The sequence below is a fragment of the Alexandromys fortis genome, unplaced genomic scaffold (genome assembly GCF_014885135.2).
Source record: "Alexandromys fortis isolate MF-2015 unplaced genomic scaffold, M_Fortis_MF-2015_v1.1 scaffold_9, whole genome shotgun sequence".
NCBI classification, from domain to species: domain Eukaryota; kingdom Metazoa; phylum Chordata; class Mammalia; order Rodentia; family Cricetidae; genus Alexandromys; species Alexandromys fortis.
The window spans coordinates 5,226,739-5,245,339 of record NW_026067892.1 but is presented as its reverse complement, the minus strand read 5'-3'; the positions used below and the strand labels follow the sequence as shown (position 1 = coordinate 5,245,339).

The window sequence follows — 18,601 nt, the reverse complement described above, 5'->3', positions numbered from 1 at the left end:
GGATAATGGGAGTGGAAATGAGCAAAATATATTACATACATTCATGAAATTATTAATAGAAAAAATTACTTTAAAGAAAAGAGATGTAAATTCTGAGGCCCAGACACACCCACAGAACCACAAACTTTATTCACTAGGTCCTGGAATCCTAATGCACATTAGGCTTTAGTTAGCCATTAACTCTTAGTACTTGTTCTCAGATCTTGGTACATGTTGGCAAAAAAAAAAAAAAAAAAAGTTTAACTTCTCAGCCTTGAAACCAAACTCTTAAAAACCCGAATTAAGTGTTCAATTTTTTAAGCATCAGTATTTCTGCAGTATTTAAATTTGATATTTTTCATTGATTTATTGATGTGGGTATTTTATGTTTTTTTTTTGTTGGCCATTTGACTCATAAGCTAAATGATTATGGTGGAGAGGAAGTGTTACGTAGTCGCTGCCCCCTCACTGTAGTTGTTTTTTTTTGTCTTGTTCTCTGTGGCTTCCCACCTCCATTGACTACTACTGCAGTTGTTCCCATTGAGTCAGCCTGCCAGTTGGTGGGATTGCTTTGTGAGTCAGCTCCTGCTGGCACCAGCCACTCCTGAGATGCCTTCTGCTTTTTATGGCACAGATACACGTTTCTGCCATGAGATAGTTGGGCTTCTCAGCTCTGCCTTCAGTCCTTTAAATAACTCATTTTCTTGAAGCCTTGAGTACATGTCTGGCAGTAAATGAGGTCTTAAATCACAAAGTAAGGTAGCAGCAGAATTTCTTTCAGGATTGAAAGCAGTTCAGTACCATAGTGTGCTTAGTGTACATGGGCGCAGGGTTCAGTCCCCAGCATCTGTTCTCCCCGCTCCCCAAAATAAAAAGTGATTTCTGGTATGGCTTGAAACTGGAAGAGAGCTTAGAAACAGGGCTTTAGGAATGTTGCCTGTGATTTGACATGTCTTGAGTATTTTTCTGTCTCTTCTAGACCTGGAAAGACGAGAACAAGAATTAGAACAGCTGAGATTGGACTATGAACACTTCAAAGCCCAGCTAGAAACTGTACAGACAGACAGCAGAAGGGAGAAGAAGGTAGGCACTTATGTGAGGCTCCTGCAGGGGCTCTGTCCAGAAGGTACTGTTGGTTTGCTACCTTTTGCTCATAAGAAGCAACTAGTCTCACATTTTCTCTCTTCACCCTCAGGAAGTTGTAGTTCCGAATATATGTTTTTTAAGTAGGTTAGTAGGTAGGTGAACTGTTAATCGAGTTTATAAGCATTTAAGGTATAGATTATTCACTTCCTTTTAATGAAGCATTTTTTGTACATTTAGAGTGTGTGTATGCATGAGAGAGCATCTCCGTGGGCTTGTTTATGTGTATGTATTCAGGCTTGTGTATGCTTCAATCTGTATAGAGGTCAGAGGGCAACTTGTGGGAGTTGGTTCTCTTCTCTCCATGTGGGCAGCAAGTGTCTTTACCCATTGAGCATCTCACTGGTTTCCTTTTAATTTTGTATTTAAAAGTCTGCTTCAGCTGGACATGATGTCTCAGGCCTTTAATCTCAGCACTTGGGAGTCAGAGGCAGGTGTATCTCTGTGTTTGAGCCTGCCTGGTCTGCAGAGTTTGTTCCAGGGCAGCTAGGGCTACATAGGGAGACTCTGTCTTAAACAAACCAAACCAAAAGGTCTACTTTAATGCATATGCTTATAACATAGTAAGAATCTTGGAGAAAATTGTGTATATAATAATTTATAATTGGAGATAGATATTAAGTTGAAGTATTTCTAATTAGTTTGGGTATGATTTATTGCTACTTAGGAAAAACTAATTATATTTTATTTTACTATTGGAGGAGACTATATTTTTCTCACAGATTATTTTATTTTATATGTACAAGTGTTTTGCCTGCATGTATATCTGCGTAGCATGTGTGGGACAGATTTCCCTGGAGGCTGGAAGAGGGTGCCAGATCCCCTGGAACTAGAGTTACAGACCACTGTAAACTGTCTTGTGGATGCTGAACCTGAATCAAGGTCATCTGTAAGAGCAACAAGTGCTTTTAACTGCCAAGCCACCTCTCTAGTCCCTATAATATTATTTTGAGATAGTTTTACAGTTGGATAGCATACATTATTTCATTGCCCATAAAACTAGTTCTGTTCTGTCACTTGTAAAATTTTGGGCTTCCATATCTTTGTATTTTAAAATAATAAAGCAATAATGCTGATCAATGACAGCTAGTATGTTTTGGATATTTGGTGTTTGCTAGCAGGCACATAGCCGTTTGAGTCCCACTTACTTCTCCTTTCCCAGGCCTATCAGCAGGTATTACTATTGTTCAAGAGGTTGAATAGCTGGTCCAGTGTCATATTGCCTGCGTGCTAATGTGTGTTAAGGAATTCTGAATATCTGTGGCTGTTTTTGAAAACTGGGAGAGTTGGCTTGTATTTAATACTGAGCAACCAGAATGTGGTAGGAAAGAGTTTAATTGTAAGGCTGGATTATTATACTGAACAACACAAAGTTGAAGTTTTAGTTTTGCCATAATCTATTAAAACCAGGTGATAAATTGCAAGGCAGTCTGGTCAGTTTCAGACTTAACATTTTATGGCCTAAAAGTTGACCTGTAGGCAACAAGGAGCTGATAGACATTTAAAACACTTTAATCCCAGCCCTTGGAAGGCAGGAGCAGGCAGATCTCTGTGAGTTTAAGGCCAGCTTGTTCTGCATAGTGAGATCTAAGATAGCCACAAACAATGAGCCAGGTGACCATGGACTGAAGTCTGTGAAATTGAGTCAAAAGGAGTTTTCCTCCTTTTGATTTTTTTTTCCCTCAGGTATTTGTCATAGCAATAGAAATACTGGGCTTTACACAGAGAGCTGGTGCTGGAGCAGGGCCATTGCTGTGATGAAACCTGGCCGTGTGGTTTGTAAGCCTTTGGAACTAGTTTATAGGAAGAATTTGGAAAACTGGACAATACTGTGTGTAGAGTTTAATGAGGACTGTGGTGGGTGGGAGCTCAGAAGACTAGGAATGCAGAGTGGAGACTGTGCTCATGAGATCGCAGATGGGATCAAGGGTTCTATGGGGATTAGATTAGAGCGCTGTTCCATTCATGATCTATTATGGCAAAGAACTTGTCTATCTTGTGTCTGTGCTCTAAGAGCTGAGTTCAAAGGTTGAGTAGTCTGAAAGAATTTTGTTTTTAATTAAAATATAATTTCTTTTTCTCTTCTTTTTTAACTTTTCTCATGTCCCTTAGCTCCTGCTTCCTCTCAAATCCATGTGCTGTTTTTCTTTAATTATTATTGTTATACAGAGAGAGAGAGAGAGAGAGAGAGAGAGAGAGAGAGAGAGTTATACACACACACACACACACAGAAACATAAATGCAAAATTTACTGAGTCTGTTTAGTGTTGCTTATATTATATGATTCTAGGACTGGCCACTTGTATTGGATAGTCAGTTAGGGGCCTTTCCCTGGGGAAGACTAATTCTTCCTCTCTCAGCATTTGTAAATTGCTTGTAGTTCCTTTATGAGTTGGCCTTGTGAACTTCCCTCATTCACACTAGTATGTCAGCTGGTGCTGGAATTGTTCAGATCTTGTTTAAGTAGCCATATTGTAGACATTTCAATGGTATAGCTTCTCTGTCATAATTAGAAGACACAGTTTGACAGTGGATTTCATGGCCCTGTGGTTTTTTACAGTCTTTCCAATCTCTTAGAAAATGAATTTGGTCTTTCACAGGGGTCTTGCTGTATAAAAAACCATTTTAGCCAGATTTACAATGAGCATTTAAAGAAAAAAAACTGTCTAAAAAAAGTCACATTTAAAGTTGGGACTAATAAGTTGATAATCATTAGAAATTAGCACCATTGTATGTACCTGGTCAGTAGATAAGGTGTCTTGAGGGTACCTCAGTGATTAGGGAAAACCCACCCATCCTACAATCAAGTATATAACCTGGTGTTAATCCCAGCACTTGGGAGGCAGAGACAGGCTGATCTCTGTGAGTTTGAGGCCAGCCTGATCTACAGAGTGAGTTCCAGCATAGTTGGAGCTATGTAGAGAGACCTTGTCTCAAAAAAAAAAAAAGTATAAAGGTTTAAGGTCACTGAAAAGATGAATTAAAAGATTGACCTGCAGAGGTACCCTTTTGCAAGATGACCTATGGCATTTTCCCCCAAGTTTGTTTGTTTGTTTTGTGCTAGAGATTAGAGATCAAACCTTGGCCCTTGTGCATGTTAGGCAAGAACTGATCTACCAAGCTGTAATATAGTCATGGTGTACTTGAATTCCTCCAGCCTTGCTCAGTTATCCATGTACTCATAGGCTAGCACAGCTTAACATACTTATGGGTGATTCTGTTGGAGGGGCTCAGAAGACCAGAATGACTATAGACACCCAGAGAGTAAATACTGTGCTCAGGGATATTGAAATGGGAACTAGACTAGAGAACATTAAGTAGATTTTGTCTACACTGGGAACTGGGTATAGTTTAAGCTACTGGCAGACCTTTCTGTCTTCAGTCTGATGTTGTTTTTGCAAGGCAGGTCATAGAGGCTTCTACTCAGATTTCAAAGGAGTGTTGGGGAGGCCAGATGATGTATGACAGTGGTAAGAGTACTTGGATGTAGCCCTTGGGAGAGCTGTGATGGAATAGAGACCTTAAGAAGCTGAAGATGCTAGCAATGGAGACTGTCTGCCAAGGAAAGCTCTAGTCAGTGAGCAGGATCAGCCTGTAAGAGTCATGTGACCGCAGTGTGGCTGCCCCAGCATTTTGGCACCCAGATCATGGTACTACATGTCTGGAATGCCAGCCATGGAGCTACAGGAGCTTACAATTGCCATGCTGATTCCCATCTTACTTTGGTATCCTCCGACCTTTCCATGTGCTGTCTTGGGAATAGAAGTCTTTACTCTGCCTTGAGTAAAACTTTTCTTTTTGGCCTTATAGGGACTCACAGGTGAGAGTTTGCCTTGAGTCTTAAGAAACTTTGTACTTGTCTGTTGATCAGTGCTGGAGCTGTCAGGAATTTGGGGAAATGAACTAACGTATTTAGGGGTCTACATAGGATGGTTTTATGAAATATGTATGGCCTTGTCACTTCCTTTGGAAATTAGGTATGGTTTTAGGAGATGTGGCTTAACAGGGTGGGGGTGCATGTGTTTTTGGGTGTCAAGTTGACAGAGGGTGGAGTTGTGACAGTTAATCTAGGTTCTTGGACTGAGAAATACTGAGGACGTTTGTAAGGTACATTTCTGATGCACTTGTGAAGGTATTGCTAGAGGCGATGGGGAGCAGCTGCTCTGAATGTTGTTATGTCATCCAGTAGTCTGAGAACCCAGATGGAATGAAAAGACAAGCAGGAGTAAGCACAGAACTTTTTTCTCTTAATGCTTGCTGGTGTCCTTGAGGTAAGCAACCCTACTCTGCTCTACTGTCCTGTCTGCAGGACTACAGCCATGGGATGGATTGACTATGGACTGAAACCTGAAACCCTAATGGAAAAGAAATCTTTTGTCTTTTGTTTGTTTGTTTTCTCGAGACAGGGTTTCCTCTGTGTATCTCTGGCTGTCTTGGAACTCACTTTGTAGACCAGGCTGGCCTCATAGAGATCCGCCTGCCTCTGCCTCCTGAGTGCTGGAATTACCCACCACCCAGCTTAGAAATCTTTTATCTTTTTACCTTGTTCTGTCAGGCATTTGCCAGTGATGGAAGGTTAATAACATACCAGGTCATTATTGAAAAGGGTCTTGGAGCAGACACATTGTGAACAGGCTTATCAAACTAAAGTGGGATGGGAACTGTACCTTGTTAGTGGAGTTCCTAGCATGAATGAGGCCTTGGGTGATGTGGGATTCCCCTCTGTATGCTGTGAATAACATTGGTGAATAAAGAGACTGCCTTGGCCTGTCAATAGGGCAGAACTTAGGTAGGCAGGGAAAACTAAACTGAATGCTGGGAGAAAGAAGGGCTGAGTCAGAGAGAAGCCATGTAGCCCCACCAGACACAGACTCTGGAACTTTACCTGATAAGCCACAGCCTCGTGGTGATACAGAGATTACTAGAAATGGGGTAAATTATTATATAAGAGTTAGTCAGTAAGAAGCTAGAGCTAATGGACCAAATATAGTTTCTGTATGATTATTTTGGGGCTGAGCAGCTGGGAACCAACAAGCGGCCTCCTCCAATACTTGGGTTTGATCTCTAGTATTGCATAGACTGGGCATGGTGGTATACACCTTGCACCTAGAAGTTGGACGCAGGAAGGTCAGAAGTTCAAGATCATCCTCTGTTAACATTGAGTGTGAGATCTGTCCAGGCTACATAAGACCTATTTTAAAAACAACTCCCCCAAAAATACAGCAGCTAAGTCCTTCCCAGGTATTTTGTATTCCCAATAGCTGTGTCTGTATCACAGTGCTGAGACCTTATACCATTGCCAAGGTCCTTTCCCCAGGCAGCCTCTGCACCCCAAGAGCCATCCAATCCCAACTCTTCTCTTCCCATGATCCAACTAAGTTGCTGCATTGAAGAAGAGTGCACTGCTTCATTGTAGCATTAGCAAAGTCCCTGTGCAGGACTCCCCATCCCCTAGGAATTGCTGCTTCCACAGCACACTCAGGTCTTTGGTTCCACACTTTTCTTACATGCTGGATTCAGTCATTTCTGTCTTTTTGTAATATTTTCTACCCATACTGAAGTACTTACTGGCAGTAATCTAATTCAGTCTTCTAGTTGCTGGATTCTTTCCTGGTTCCTCAGCTCTAAAATAAGCTTTCAGTCCTGCCTCATGATCTGTACAGGCCTGGGCACGGACCACAGACAGTGCCACAGAAAAGACAGCTGCTAGAGACAAGTGGCCTTATTATAGCCATCTTGCTTATTATCACTGTTCAACAGGAAACTTGAGTAGAAATAGAAAAATAGTCAAAACTAAAATATTCCCTCATTCCCACTAAAGTCAGAGTACTAGGACAATGATAATACTTGAAGGGTTTGAAACCCTGATCATTCTATTCATTTACTGTAGCTCCTCATTTATTTATTTATTTATTTATTTATTTATAAATTTTTTTGAGATGGGGTCTTGATATGGAGAGCTGCCCTCAACTCTATATAGCTTAAGCTGGCATTGAACTTTTGATCTTCCTGTCTCAGCCTCCCAAGCACTGGAATGAAAGGCATTCTCTAGCATATTCAGCTCCATGCTTTTCCCTTTAGCAAACTAGCCATGATAGAGACTGCCAGTTTTCTGTTAATATTTTATTTTTTATATATATTTTTTTACTTTGTTAGGTGTTTCTTGTTTTTAGCACGCTATAAAGGAAGTTGCAAACAGTAATACAGTGCTTCAAAAAACTTTTAAAAGTTTATTTTTAGATTCATGTGTATGGTGTGTGCCTGTATGAGTTAATGTGCACGATGTGTGTACTGGTGCCCCTTGAAGACCAGAAAAGGGTGTCAGATTTTCTGGAACTTGAATTATAGGTGATTATCAGCTACCTGATGTGGAATGGAACCTGAATCCTCTGCAAGAGCAGTGTATGCTTTTAACTGATGAACCACCTCTCCAGCCCTTCAAGAAACCTCTTAAAGAAAAAATTAGCTGGTAGTATAATCCAGCTAAAATCTGAAATGAACTATAGAAAGATTTTAGAAGGGTTCTTTGATACTTTTTAAAAAACTTAAACAGCATTTTATGTACTATTTCTCCATGCATATCTATCCTTCCCCTCCAGTTTTTCTCCTGTCATGTTTGCACCACTTCACTCCTAGCTTCATGTGCACTCTTGAGCTTGCACATGCTCTTTTACTCTCACAGGCCCCTCCTTCTCTTAATACCCATTGAGTTCATTTAATGTTGTCTGGCTGTGCATGGGTATGAGACTATAGGAGGATGAGCTGCTGTGGGATTCCCTTCTGTATGCTATGAATATGTTTTATTACCTTTGGTTAATAAAGCTGCTTCAGCATATGGCAGGGCAGAAAGAACTAGGTGGGAAAACTAAGAAAGATATAGGGAGAGAGTAGGCAGAGTCAAGGAGACACCATGTAGCTGCCAAAGGAGACAGATGCTGAACCCTTACCAGTAAGCCCCAGCCTTGTGCTGATACACAGATTAAGGATGTAAGAGTCAGTTAGTAAGAAGCCTGAGCTAATGGTCCAACCAGTGTTGTAATTAACATAGTTTTTGTTTGATTATTCGGGTTTGGGTGGCCGGGAAATAAAAGAGCAATCTCCATCTCCAAAGAGTAGTCTCTCATGCAGCATATCCCTGGAGAAAAGTGATTCTCTTTCCTTCAGCAGCCATCAGCTGCTAAGAGCTCTTCAGTTAGGGGTGGGATTTTATGAGTTCCTCCTCATCTATGTTGGAATCTTGTCTGACTTGACCTTGTGCCAGCCCTGTGCTTGTAGCCCCAGCTACCATGAGTTCACGCGTGCAGCTATACTGTCATGTCCAGCAGATACTGTTTTCTACAAACTCTACTTCTTCAAGTTCCCTCTTCCACAGTGGTCCTTGAGTGCTCTCCCTCTCCCTCCCTTCCTCTCTGTGTATGTGTGTGTAATATGGATATCCTATTTAGGGTTGAGCACTCTAGTATTCTGCATGTTGACCAATTGTAAGTCTCAATTGCCATATTCTCCAAAAAGAAGTTTGTTAATGCAGGTTGAGAGATATACTAATGTTTAGGTATAAAGAAAAGAACTTAGGGGAAATTTATTACTATGTCCATTCAACAGAATAGTAATACTATTCTTCCTTAAGGCCTAGGACTTAGCCAGGTATGGGTTTCACTCAGTACCAGGAAAAATTTCATCTTGTGGAGTGAAGTTAGTCCAATCAGAAAGTTAACCCCCATAGCATTTGTGCTACTATTGCACCAGTGGGTCTAGCTTGTAGGGGTCACAGCTGAATAAGACTAATGATGCCTCTTCTCCCCTTGTAGCATCCCTAGAACCTAAACACTTCTTCCCTGTTTGATAGGAGTAGTTGTCTTCTTTCAGGTACAGTTGTCCCTCAGTATCTGAGGGGAATCAGCTCCAGAACCCCTTGTGGGTAGTCTTAGGGTGTTCAGGATCCTTCCAAGAGAAAGTGTAGTGTTTGCATACAGCCTACACTTACAGGCCTTAATTTATCAGATTATTTTTGCTATGTAATTCATTGTAAATGCTATTTAAACTATTACTATACTTGGCTGGGGAGATGGCTTATTTGGTAAAGTGCTTGCCGTGTGGGCAAGATATAGTACTGAGTTTGAGTGGCTCAGTGGATCTGGAACCTGTAAGATATGTATGGCAGACCTTTTATAAATATAAATAAATATATGATACAATTTTTCTTAGCCTATGGCTTCCCTCCCCCAACTCCCCTTGATAGACTATTTCTATGAAGTCCAGTCTGGCTTTGAACCCTTTGGCTCCTGAGTGCTGGGATTACATGTATGTACTACCATGCCTGGTTGGAGTTTGAAAATTTACCTTACTGCTTTTTAAAAAATGGATCAGGGTTTTGTTTTAACATGTTTTAGAAGTTCCTGTACCTGCAGTTTCAGATAAATGAGTTTAAGTATGTAGCAAGCAAAAGTAAAAGAGCAAAGAGTAAGTAACAGATAACATCATCAAATGTGACTGGTGTAGCCTGATTGAGAGTAAACAAAGGTACTGTCGTCAGTGGAGTCTGGCAACACTTAGCAGAAATGGACTGGGGAAAAAGCAGGCAGCTGGAGCTACTGGTTGGAAGGCTCTCCATTTAGTTCCCATTGCAGGCATGTTATACTATGGGATCAACAATAATAACCTCTGTTGGAAAGGGTTCACCTTCTTTGTTCTCAAGAACACAACTACTTGCTGTTTTTCCTTCTCCCTGCTCCAGAGCTCTGGAGAGAGGACTAACCTAGTTCAGGGGGTTTTGGAAGACATTTAATATAAACGTGTTGGAGTCTGAGACAAGGGAGGGCCTCTTCTTTGCCAGTATGTGTTCAGTAAGTTTAAAAGGCATGACAGTTTACAAGTATGCCAAGATCTGTTCAGGTCTTTGGAGAGTTGTCCTGGTTGCCTTAATTTAGCTGGGTTGGAAAGACCCACCCTGAATGGAGATGGTACCATTTCATGGTCGGGATTCAGAACTGTGTAAGAGTTCAGAAAGCTAGCTGAGAAGAAGCAAGCATGGTATATTTGTTTTTCTCTGATATTGACGGTGGATGTGATGGAGGAAGAAATGAGAACAGAGTGGAATGATTCATATAAACATACCCATTACTTTGTCAGTTCAGTTACATAGGTGTGAAGGGCATTCTAGGAATCCAGACTGTAGTATCATTAAGTCAGACATGAAAAACATATAGTTTATATTTTGATTTTTAGAATTATTTATTTTTATTATATATGTGTGGATATTTTGCCTGCATGTATTTATATGTACGAGCCTGGTACTCATGGAGGTCAGAAGAGAGTGCTGGGACTGGAGCACAGGCATTGTTAGCCATAGTGTAGGTGCTGGGAATTTCCCACCCACCTCTCATTCTCTTGGAAACCCAGGCAAAAAGCCCTTTTCTTTTCATTATTGAATACTGACTTCTTTAATAATTAAAAAAAATCCACCTTATCCATCTAGCATAATTTAAATTGTTGTTTTTCTACTCATGCTTGATAGAAATGAATTTGCTCTCAGTGGTGCTAGGGGTGGAACCCAGGGCCTCCTGTATGGTAGGCAAGTGCTCTACAACTGAGCGGTACCCCCATCCCAGTTTGACTCTCAGGAAATGCTATCTCCTTGAAGGGAGTTTTAGTACCAGAGAAACAAGGTCACTGGGGAGGACGAGAAGAGAACTCCTTAGGCTGTATTAATGTGAGGGTAATCAGGAGAATGGTTCCCTTTTTCCCTTAATGGTCCCGCCAGAGACTAGCCTAGCTTTAAGTGTTCTTAGGAGCTGCTGTAGGGAGGGCAGGAAACCTTCCCTGGCCTGCACGGCCTTGTTATTCATGAATTTGGGCCTGAGCATATCTGGAGTACCCACCTTCACAGCTTTTCTGCCTGGTGTTAGGTCTGGTGTTTGATTCTGGTGTCATTTCACAGCCACACATGCTTTTCATATTTTCCAGCATCTTTGATGACAGTCATGAGGGCTTCTTCATAGTCTGCCTACAGCAGTGGTTCTCACTTTTCCTAATGCTGCAGCTCTTTAATACAGTTCCTCATGTTGTGGTGACCCCAAACTATAAAATTATTTTCATTTCTACTTCATAACTATAATTTTGCTACTTTTATGTTGGGGAATATTATTTTCAGATGTGTGACTTTTGTTTACACTGCATTTGTTTAATTCTGTGAAGCTGTGTTACTGTGCCTGTCTAAAACACCTGATGATCCTAATAAAGAGATGAATAATCAATAGTGAGCCAGGAGCAAGGATAGGCAAAGCTTCAGGCAGAAAGAATAAATAGAAGTCTGGGAAAGAAGGAGGAACAAGAGAACAAGGAGAGGATGACATCAGGACTCAGCCACCAGCCAGTCACCGAGTAAGAAGGAAAGAAAGGTATACAGAAATAGAGAAAGATAAAAGTCCAGAGGCAAAAGGTAGTTGGGATGATATAAGTTAATAAAAGCAAGAAACAAGCCAAGCTAAGGTCGGACATTTATAACTAAGAATAAGCCTCCACGTGTGATTTATTTAGGAGTTGGATGGTGCCCCCCCCACAAAAGAAAGCCAAAAAAGTAAAAGTTCACATAACACTATTAAAAAAATAATAATGTAAATATCTGTGTTTTCTAATGGTCTTGGGTGACCCCTGTGAAAGTGTTATTCCACCCAAAAGGGGTTGAGACCCACTGGCCTAGGAGACTTTGTACAGTTCTTTTTCTAAACTCAGTGTTGTGTTTGTCAGTGGACTGAATGTTGGCCATGGCAGCCTCCCTGATGAGAAGTGCTGTGCAGTCTAGGCTGCACGCTAGGTTGCTGCTTTGCTTCTGAGTCTGGTGGTGCTGCTCTGGGTGTGGTCGCTTGGCACAGGTGCCACCTCCAGTTTTCTCTTTACTTGAATGAATGAATTTAGCTCTTCACAATTATCCATAAGCTGAAAAGCAGCCATGTGTTCTTCTCTAAGCTTTGAACTTTACTGTTTAGATGTGAATTGTGGCTCAGAAAGAGCTATATTCTACTTGAAGCTGTTTTCTAGAATTCTGAACACTTTCTCTCTAATAAGTATCATTGTGAAAGAGCATGTAATAGAGATTATTGAGATTGAATGCTTGCTAGCTGTCTGTCATCTTGTTCTACTTTGTTGTGAATTTAGGAGAAGTTGGCTCTTCGACAGCAGCTGAATGAGGCGAAACAGCAGCTCCTCCAGCAGGCAGAGTACTGTACACAAATGGGAGCAGTTACCTGTACCCTCCTCTGGGGAGTCTCCAGCAGTGAGGAAGTCGTCAAAGCCATTCTGGGAGGAGTAAGTTGTCTGGCACTGTTGAATGTGTCTTGTGACCTGAAAGAGACAGCACATCTGCTGTGACATTGATTGCTAAGTCCTGCCATGATGTAAATTTGCTTTAGTTCATTCATCAGATGGTTGCCAAACACCTGCCGTGTTCATTGTGTCACCTGATGCTCTGAGGATGTGTAAAATGAAGTACCGTCCTTCTGTCCTGGCACGCAAGGGGAATTTTCGATATATTAACCATTTTAATATTTATATGTAAGAAATTTAACAACATTAAAAGTGCTCATATGTGTTTTACCTCATGGATAATAGATAATTTAAGAATTTGGCATATATTTGTGTCTAGTATACACACACACACATGTATGTATGTTAGGGAACTTCATAAGGAGAGGAATTTGAAATGGACCTTGAAGAATAGGTAGAAATGGCAGTAAATTGTAAGAACAGTTCAAGAAGACAGAATTAGTCAAATCAAAGGTATAGGTGGGAAGTCTGGCTTGTGTTAGGACTGAAGGTCCCTTGACTGAGTGGAGGGTCATGCACTGCAGCTTGGGAGATAAGGCTTGTTACTGGAATGCTATTTTGTGATTGGAGGTAAGCAGTTGCTGGTCCCTTTCTCCCACCATCACCCCCCCCCCATCCATAAGCAGGAGGGCTGTGGAGTCTTCAAGTGTTTTTGAGTGAGGTGTGTGGCTCTCGGCAGGGCAGATGGGGAAGAAGGAGCCACTAAGAACTGTATGATTGAGACAGGTGTGGTGTCAGGGTGCAGTTGACAGCTAAGGAAAGAAACTACCACCAGCAGGTAGGGTTTGACTCTGGGAGAAGGAATAGAAGTTGAGAGGGGAATGTTTGGCTAAAAGCCAGAGCTACGTTAGTTACTGCTTAGAGGACGCAGTGTTTGGCTTGAGGGAGACTTAAGTGTCCTCAACAGTTTGTTGAACTTTAATAAAGTGTAATTTCCTGGGCTGTACGACATTTTGTCTTAAAGATGATTTCTATGTTGTAATTTATCCCCTGGACTTACATAGTTCTTACTGGTTTCTTAGAAAATTTCTAGAGTTGGGAAACCATCCCTACAGTCAGTCATAGAACATTCTATCACCCAAGAAGTTCCCTTATCCTGTTTTCTCAGGTTTTGTTTTTTGTTTTCACATTCTAAAATGTGCCTTGGTTCTAAATGGTTCTTGACAAATTTATACACATATGCTCACACACACACGTAAAGTATATCTCAGTCATAGATAACTCAAATCTCCCTTCTATTTCTTATTTTCACTTCCTTTTTATACTTCACTAAGTCTAGTTAGTGTTGCTGTGTATGCATGGATGTAGCGCCCACTAGATCATGAACCTACCAGCGTCCACAGCCCTGAAGAACAGTGACTCCTCCAGCAGCCATCAATCGTTAGTAACTCCTCAGTGAGGCATAGTGAGGCATAGTGAGGCATAGTGAGGCATAGTGAGGCATAGTGCCTCATAAGCCCATGTCCCATCCATGCTAGCATGGGGACTGGCTTGATTTGTCCAGGTCTTGTGGATTTTAGTTTGTCACAGCTCCAATTTGTTGGAGGAAGCCGCTTGTTGGTTCCCAGCCGCTCAGCCCCAAAATAGACATAGAAACTGTATTATTCAAATAACTACATGGACCATTAGCTCTAGCTTCTTATTGGCTAACTCTTATATCTTAATTTAACCCATCTCTATTAATCTGTGTATCACCATGTGTCTGTGGCTTACCGGATAAAGTTCTGTCCATCTGTCTCTGGTGGGGCTACATGGCTTCACTCTGACTCCACCCTTCTTTCTCCCAGCATTTGGTTTAGTTTTCCCTACCAACAGGCCAAGGCAGTTTCCTTATTAACCAATGGTATTTACAGCATACAGAGGGGAATCCCACATCAGGTAACGACAGCAGCTTTGAGTTCATGAATGTTCAGAAGACAGCATTTCACAGCATTCCTTTTTCCCTCCAGCTCTGACATTCTTCCACCCGGTCTTCTGTGATGTTCCCTGAACCTTGGTGGTGGTGGTGGACACAGGTGTCCCATTTAGGGCTGAACACTCAGAAGTCACTTATTCTTTCTACTGTGGCCTGGTATGAGTCCCAGCATTGACTGCTTCCCTCCCTGGGAACTTTGAGCACAGGTTTTTTTTTTTTTTTTATAATTGCTTCTGTAATTGCAGCTAGTCTTTTTTCTGTATGGTTTGCACATTTGTGATGTTACATTGGCTTATGTGGAAAGATCTGACACTTGTATTCTTTTATTTTTAAACTTTCAGGACAAAGCATTGAAGTTTTTCAACATCACTGGTCAGACAATGGAGAGTTTCGTAAAGTCATTGGATGGGGACGTCAGGGAGGTTGATTCTGATGAGAATCAGTTTGTATTTGCACTGGCCGGAATTGTAACAAGTAGGTAACTTTTTAGACATAGTGCCATATATCAGGGTTGTTAATTACAGTTAGGGATTTGTGTGTGTCAGTATCTGGAGCACCATGTTCACCCTGGAGTCCATCTCAGTAAGTTGATCTAGGTATTGGGTGTCTCCAGTATGGAAAAGCGCCCCAAGGACTTGTGGTCACCAACACTTATTAGAACTAACTGATCTAAAGGAAACACAGATTGATCTGATCTCTATTTATTTTTATTTATTTATTTTTGGTTTTTCATGACAGGGTTTCTCTGTGTAGCCCTGACTGTCCAAGAATTCACTCTGTAGACCAGGCTGACCTCAAACTCAGAGATCCACCTGGCTCTTCCTCCCAAGTGCTGGGATTAAAGGCGTGCACCACCACACCTGGCTGGTATTTATTTTTATACATCACAGAAGTAAAAGAATAAAAGCCACAGATTGTACATTTAGATGCTTGTCATTTGGAATCCTTGCTGTTTTATTCATGTCTGGCTAAAGCAAAAGCTGTGAGCTAAACTTAAACTAAATTCCACTTAAAGGATTCTAAAAACTTTGTGTTTTCAGTGAGTTTTTCCTGGAAGCTAATAAATGGAACCTCTCACTGAAGAAATGCTTCAAAAGAATTTCATAGAAAAACTATAAAGGAGCTGGCATGGTGGCACAAGCCTGCAATTTCAACATTTAGGAGGCCCTAAGGCAGGAGGATTAAGAGTTTGAGGTCAACCTGGGCTATATAGCAAGACTGTCTCAAAAAACGAAATAAAAAAATAACAGTAACATTCCAAACCTTCAAAATTTTTGTGAGAGATAGACCAGGGACTAGTGATTCCTAGTACAGTAGGTGAGATGACCCAGTGGGTGTGGAAACTCTACTTTCATGAGGTTGACAAAGTGCTTAAATTGCCGGCGGTGGTGGCACACGCCTTTAATCCCAGCACTCTTGCACACGTACCTAGACAACATGTGATCACACATCATCATCATCATAATGCAAGGGAAAAGGGCAGTTTTTTCTCATATTAACAGCAAAAATCATTCTAAGAGTACACAGGATACAACAGAGATGAAAGGTCACAATTTAAGCACTTTGTTTATTTTATTTTATTTTTTTTTTGTGTGTGTATATGTGTAGCCTGAGTTGATGGTGGGTATCTTCTTTGGTTACTCCCCACCTTATTGATCATGGCAGGTTTTGTTGAACCTGGAGCTTAGTGATTCTGGCTAGTTTAGCTTGCCAGCTTGTACCAGCGACCTCTTGAATCTGCATCCCGAGTGCTGAGATTACAGGAAGCTGCCTTGCCTACCCAGAATTTACATGGGTTTTGAGCGTCTGAATTCCAGTCCTCATGCTTGTGTGGCAAGTACTTTGTACCGAGTCATCTTTCCAGCCCTGTGTTGTTACCTTCTTACTGAGATTGGTATGACTAAAGGCCTGTATAGACTACTTCTACTTCTCCTACTCCTTTAAATTTGAGACAAACTGTGTTCAAACTTGAAGTAATCCTGCTGCTTTGACTTCTTGAGTCCAGAGATTATAGGTATACTACTCTACCTGGCTGACATTTTAAAAAATCCCTTAAAAGTTAGTGGTACTTATTTTATTTATTTTCTAAGATTTATTTTTATCCTATCCTTCAGCATAGTTTTTTTTTTTTTTTTTTTTTTTTTGCCTGTATATATGCCTATGCACCGCCATGTATGCCTGGTACCTGTGGAAGCCAGAAGGGACTGTTGGATCCTCTAGAACTGGAATGAGCTATCATGTGGGTGCTTGAAATTAAACCTAGCTCTTCAAGAAGAACAGCCAGTGCTCTCAATTTCTGTGCCATCTCTCCAGCCTCCAGTGGTGTTTCTTGTTGGGTGGATGCTGAGAGTTCATTACTCTGGCTTGACTGGCACTTTGTCTGAAGCAGGGCAGCTCTCTGCCCATTCATCATAGCAACCATATTCTCAGTCTTCCTGTCTCAGCCTCCTGTGTCAGGCCTTAAAGGCTATATTTAAAGAAGACATTTGTACATTTGATTAGTTCTAAAAGTAACCTTAAAAGTCTACTATCCGTGTATTTTGTCATTTTGCTGGTTGAGAATTTAAACTGCATGAATTTCTGGCTGGTGAGCCATGAGGCAGACAGTCACTAGAGGGTAGAGCATCCTGTTGCCCAGCATTCAGGCTCACTTGGCTAAAATCACAGTCATGTATATGTGAAAAGAAGACTTATAGGCTTGCCTGAAAAAGGTTTTCAACTCTGGTGGTGCATTGCTAAAGTGGGTTTGTGCCACAGAAGTTTGTGCTTTTCAGCTCCTGGAGCCATTCAGTGGGTACAGCAGCACTAACGGTCTACATCTCTTCTTGCTTGTCAAGCTGATCTTCCAATTTTACACACTCTCCCAGTTCCTTTTTATCTCTTAAAAGTTCTGAGAATTTCAATAAACCCATGTGTTGTGGGAGCGGCAGGGCTGCGTCCCCGGCACCCGGCCGCCCACATGGCTAGCTTATGCCCGAAATAATTACATGGAAACTGTATTCTTTTAAACACTGCCTGGCCCGGCTAGTTCCAGCCTCTTATTGGCTAGCTCTTAGATATTGATCTAACCCATTTATAATATTCTGTGTAGCTCCACGAGCTGGCTTACCAGGAATGATCTTAACCTGCGTCTGCCTGGAGTAGGAGAATCATGGCGACTCCTCGACTCAGCTTCTTTTTCCCAGCATTCTCTTCTGTTTACTCCACCCACCTATGTTCTAACCAATAAAATGGGCCAGGACATTTTCTTTATTATAATAATTTACCAATGTCCTTCCTCTATCACCCATGTGCAGTATAACACCCAGCTAGGGAGTGGAGCCCTGTCCTTCCATAGTCAGCCTCATGCAGCAGCTGTCCTGGTGGCTTGTTAAATATTTGATCTGGGTTGTTGTGACTTTGAGCATATGCTCCAGGTTGAGCATGTTTGTCCCATATCTCTGCCTGGAAGTCTGGCTTCTTTCATTAGGTGTTTCCCAGCCAGCCTTAGCTCTCTGATGTATTTAAGAAAAGCTGTGATTTTGTAGAATTTTCCTTGTCTTCTCCTCCTTGGGGCAGAATGGAGCAGCTCTTATTTCTAGTTTACCATATTCTAAGTAAAAACTGATATGAAATTTCTTACTTGTTCAGTCATTGTTCCTGTCTTAGTCTTTTTTTTTTTTTTTGCTGTGAAGAAACACCATGACCACAGAAACTCTTATAAAAGAAAGCATTTAGTTAGGTGCTTTCTTACAGTTGCAGAGGTTTAGTGGGAGCATGGCAGCAGGCATGGTGCTGGAGAAGTACTTGAGAGCTACATCTACAGACAGAGAAGATACTGGGATTGGCATGGACTTTTGAAACCCTAAAGCCCAAGCCCACCCCAGTGTTCTACACTTCCGCCAAGGCCATACCTCCTAATTCTTCTAATCTTTTCAACTAGTCCCACTCTCTAGTGATTAAGCATTCAAACATATGAGCTTATGGGGATCATTCTTATTTAAACCACCACAATTCCTAATGACAGGTTAGGAAATGACAGGTTAGGTGCAGCATTGAAAGTCTGGATTTTAAGACAAGATGGTCCACTTCCCAGGTTAGCTCCTTTAGACAGGGTTTCTTCATCTGCATGGGGGACCCTACCTGCTCTGATGGACTTACATCCTGTCATCTGCTGGTCTGTGGCAGGTCATAGCACATGTGAAGTGAGGGATTGTTCAGGATAGGGCAGCCTGAGCAATAAAACAATGAAAGAATGGTGAT

At 41.4% G+C, this 18,601-nt stretch overlaps 1 protein-coding gene and 1 long non-coding RNA gene across 2 annotated transcripts in view; one reads left to right on the top strand and one right to left on the bottom strand.

Annotated features, from left to right (window-relative positions):
- Hsf2bp (heat shock transcription factor 2 binding protein) overlaps positions 1-18,601 on the top strand; it is a 65,781-nt gene that overhangs the window by 9,817 nt on the left and 37,363 nt on the right. Inside the window, exons 3-5 of the mRNA XM_050141665.1 lie at positions 959-1,062; positions 12,277-12,426; positions 14,701-14,833. Of these exons, the coding sequence (XP_049997622.1) occupies positions 959-1,062; positions 12,277-12,426; positions 14,701-14,833 (387 nt within the window). The remainder of the gene's footprint in view (positions 1-958; positions 1,063-12,276; positions 12,427-14,700; positions 14,834-18,601) is intronic.
- LOC126501162 (uncharacterized) lies at positions 321-17,564 on the bottom strand. The gene is made up of 3 exons (XR_007591551.1): positions 17,469-17,564; positions 12,366-12,462; positions 321-960 (listed from the first exon to the last, which is right to left on the bottom strand). It is a non-coding gene; the product is annotated as an uncharacterized lncRNA (long non-coding RNA).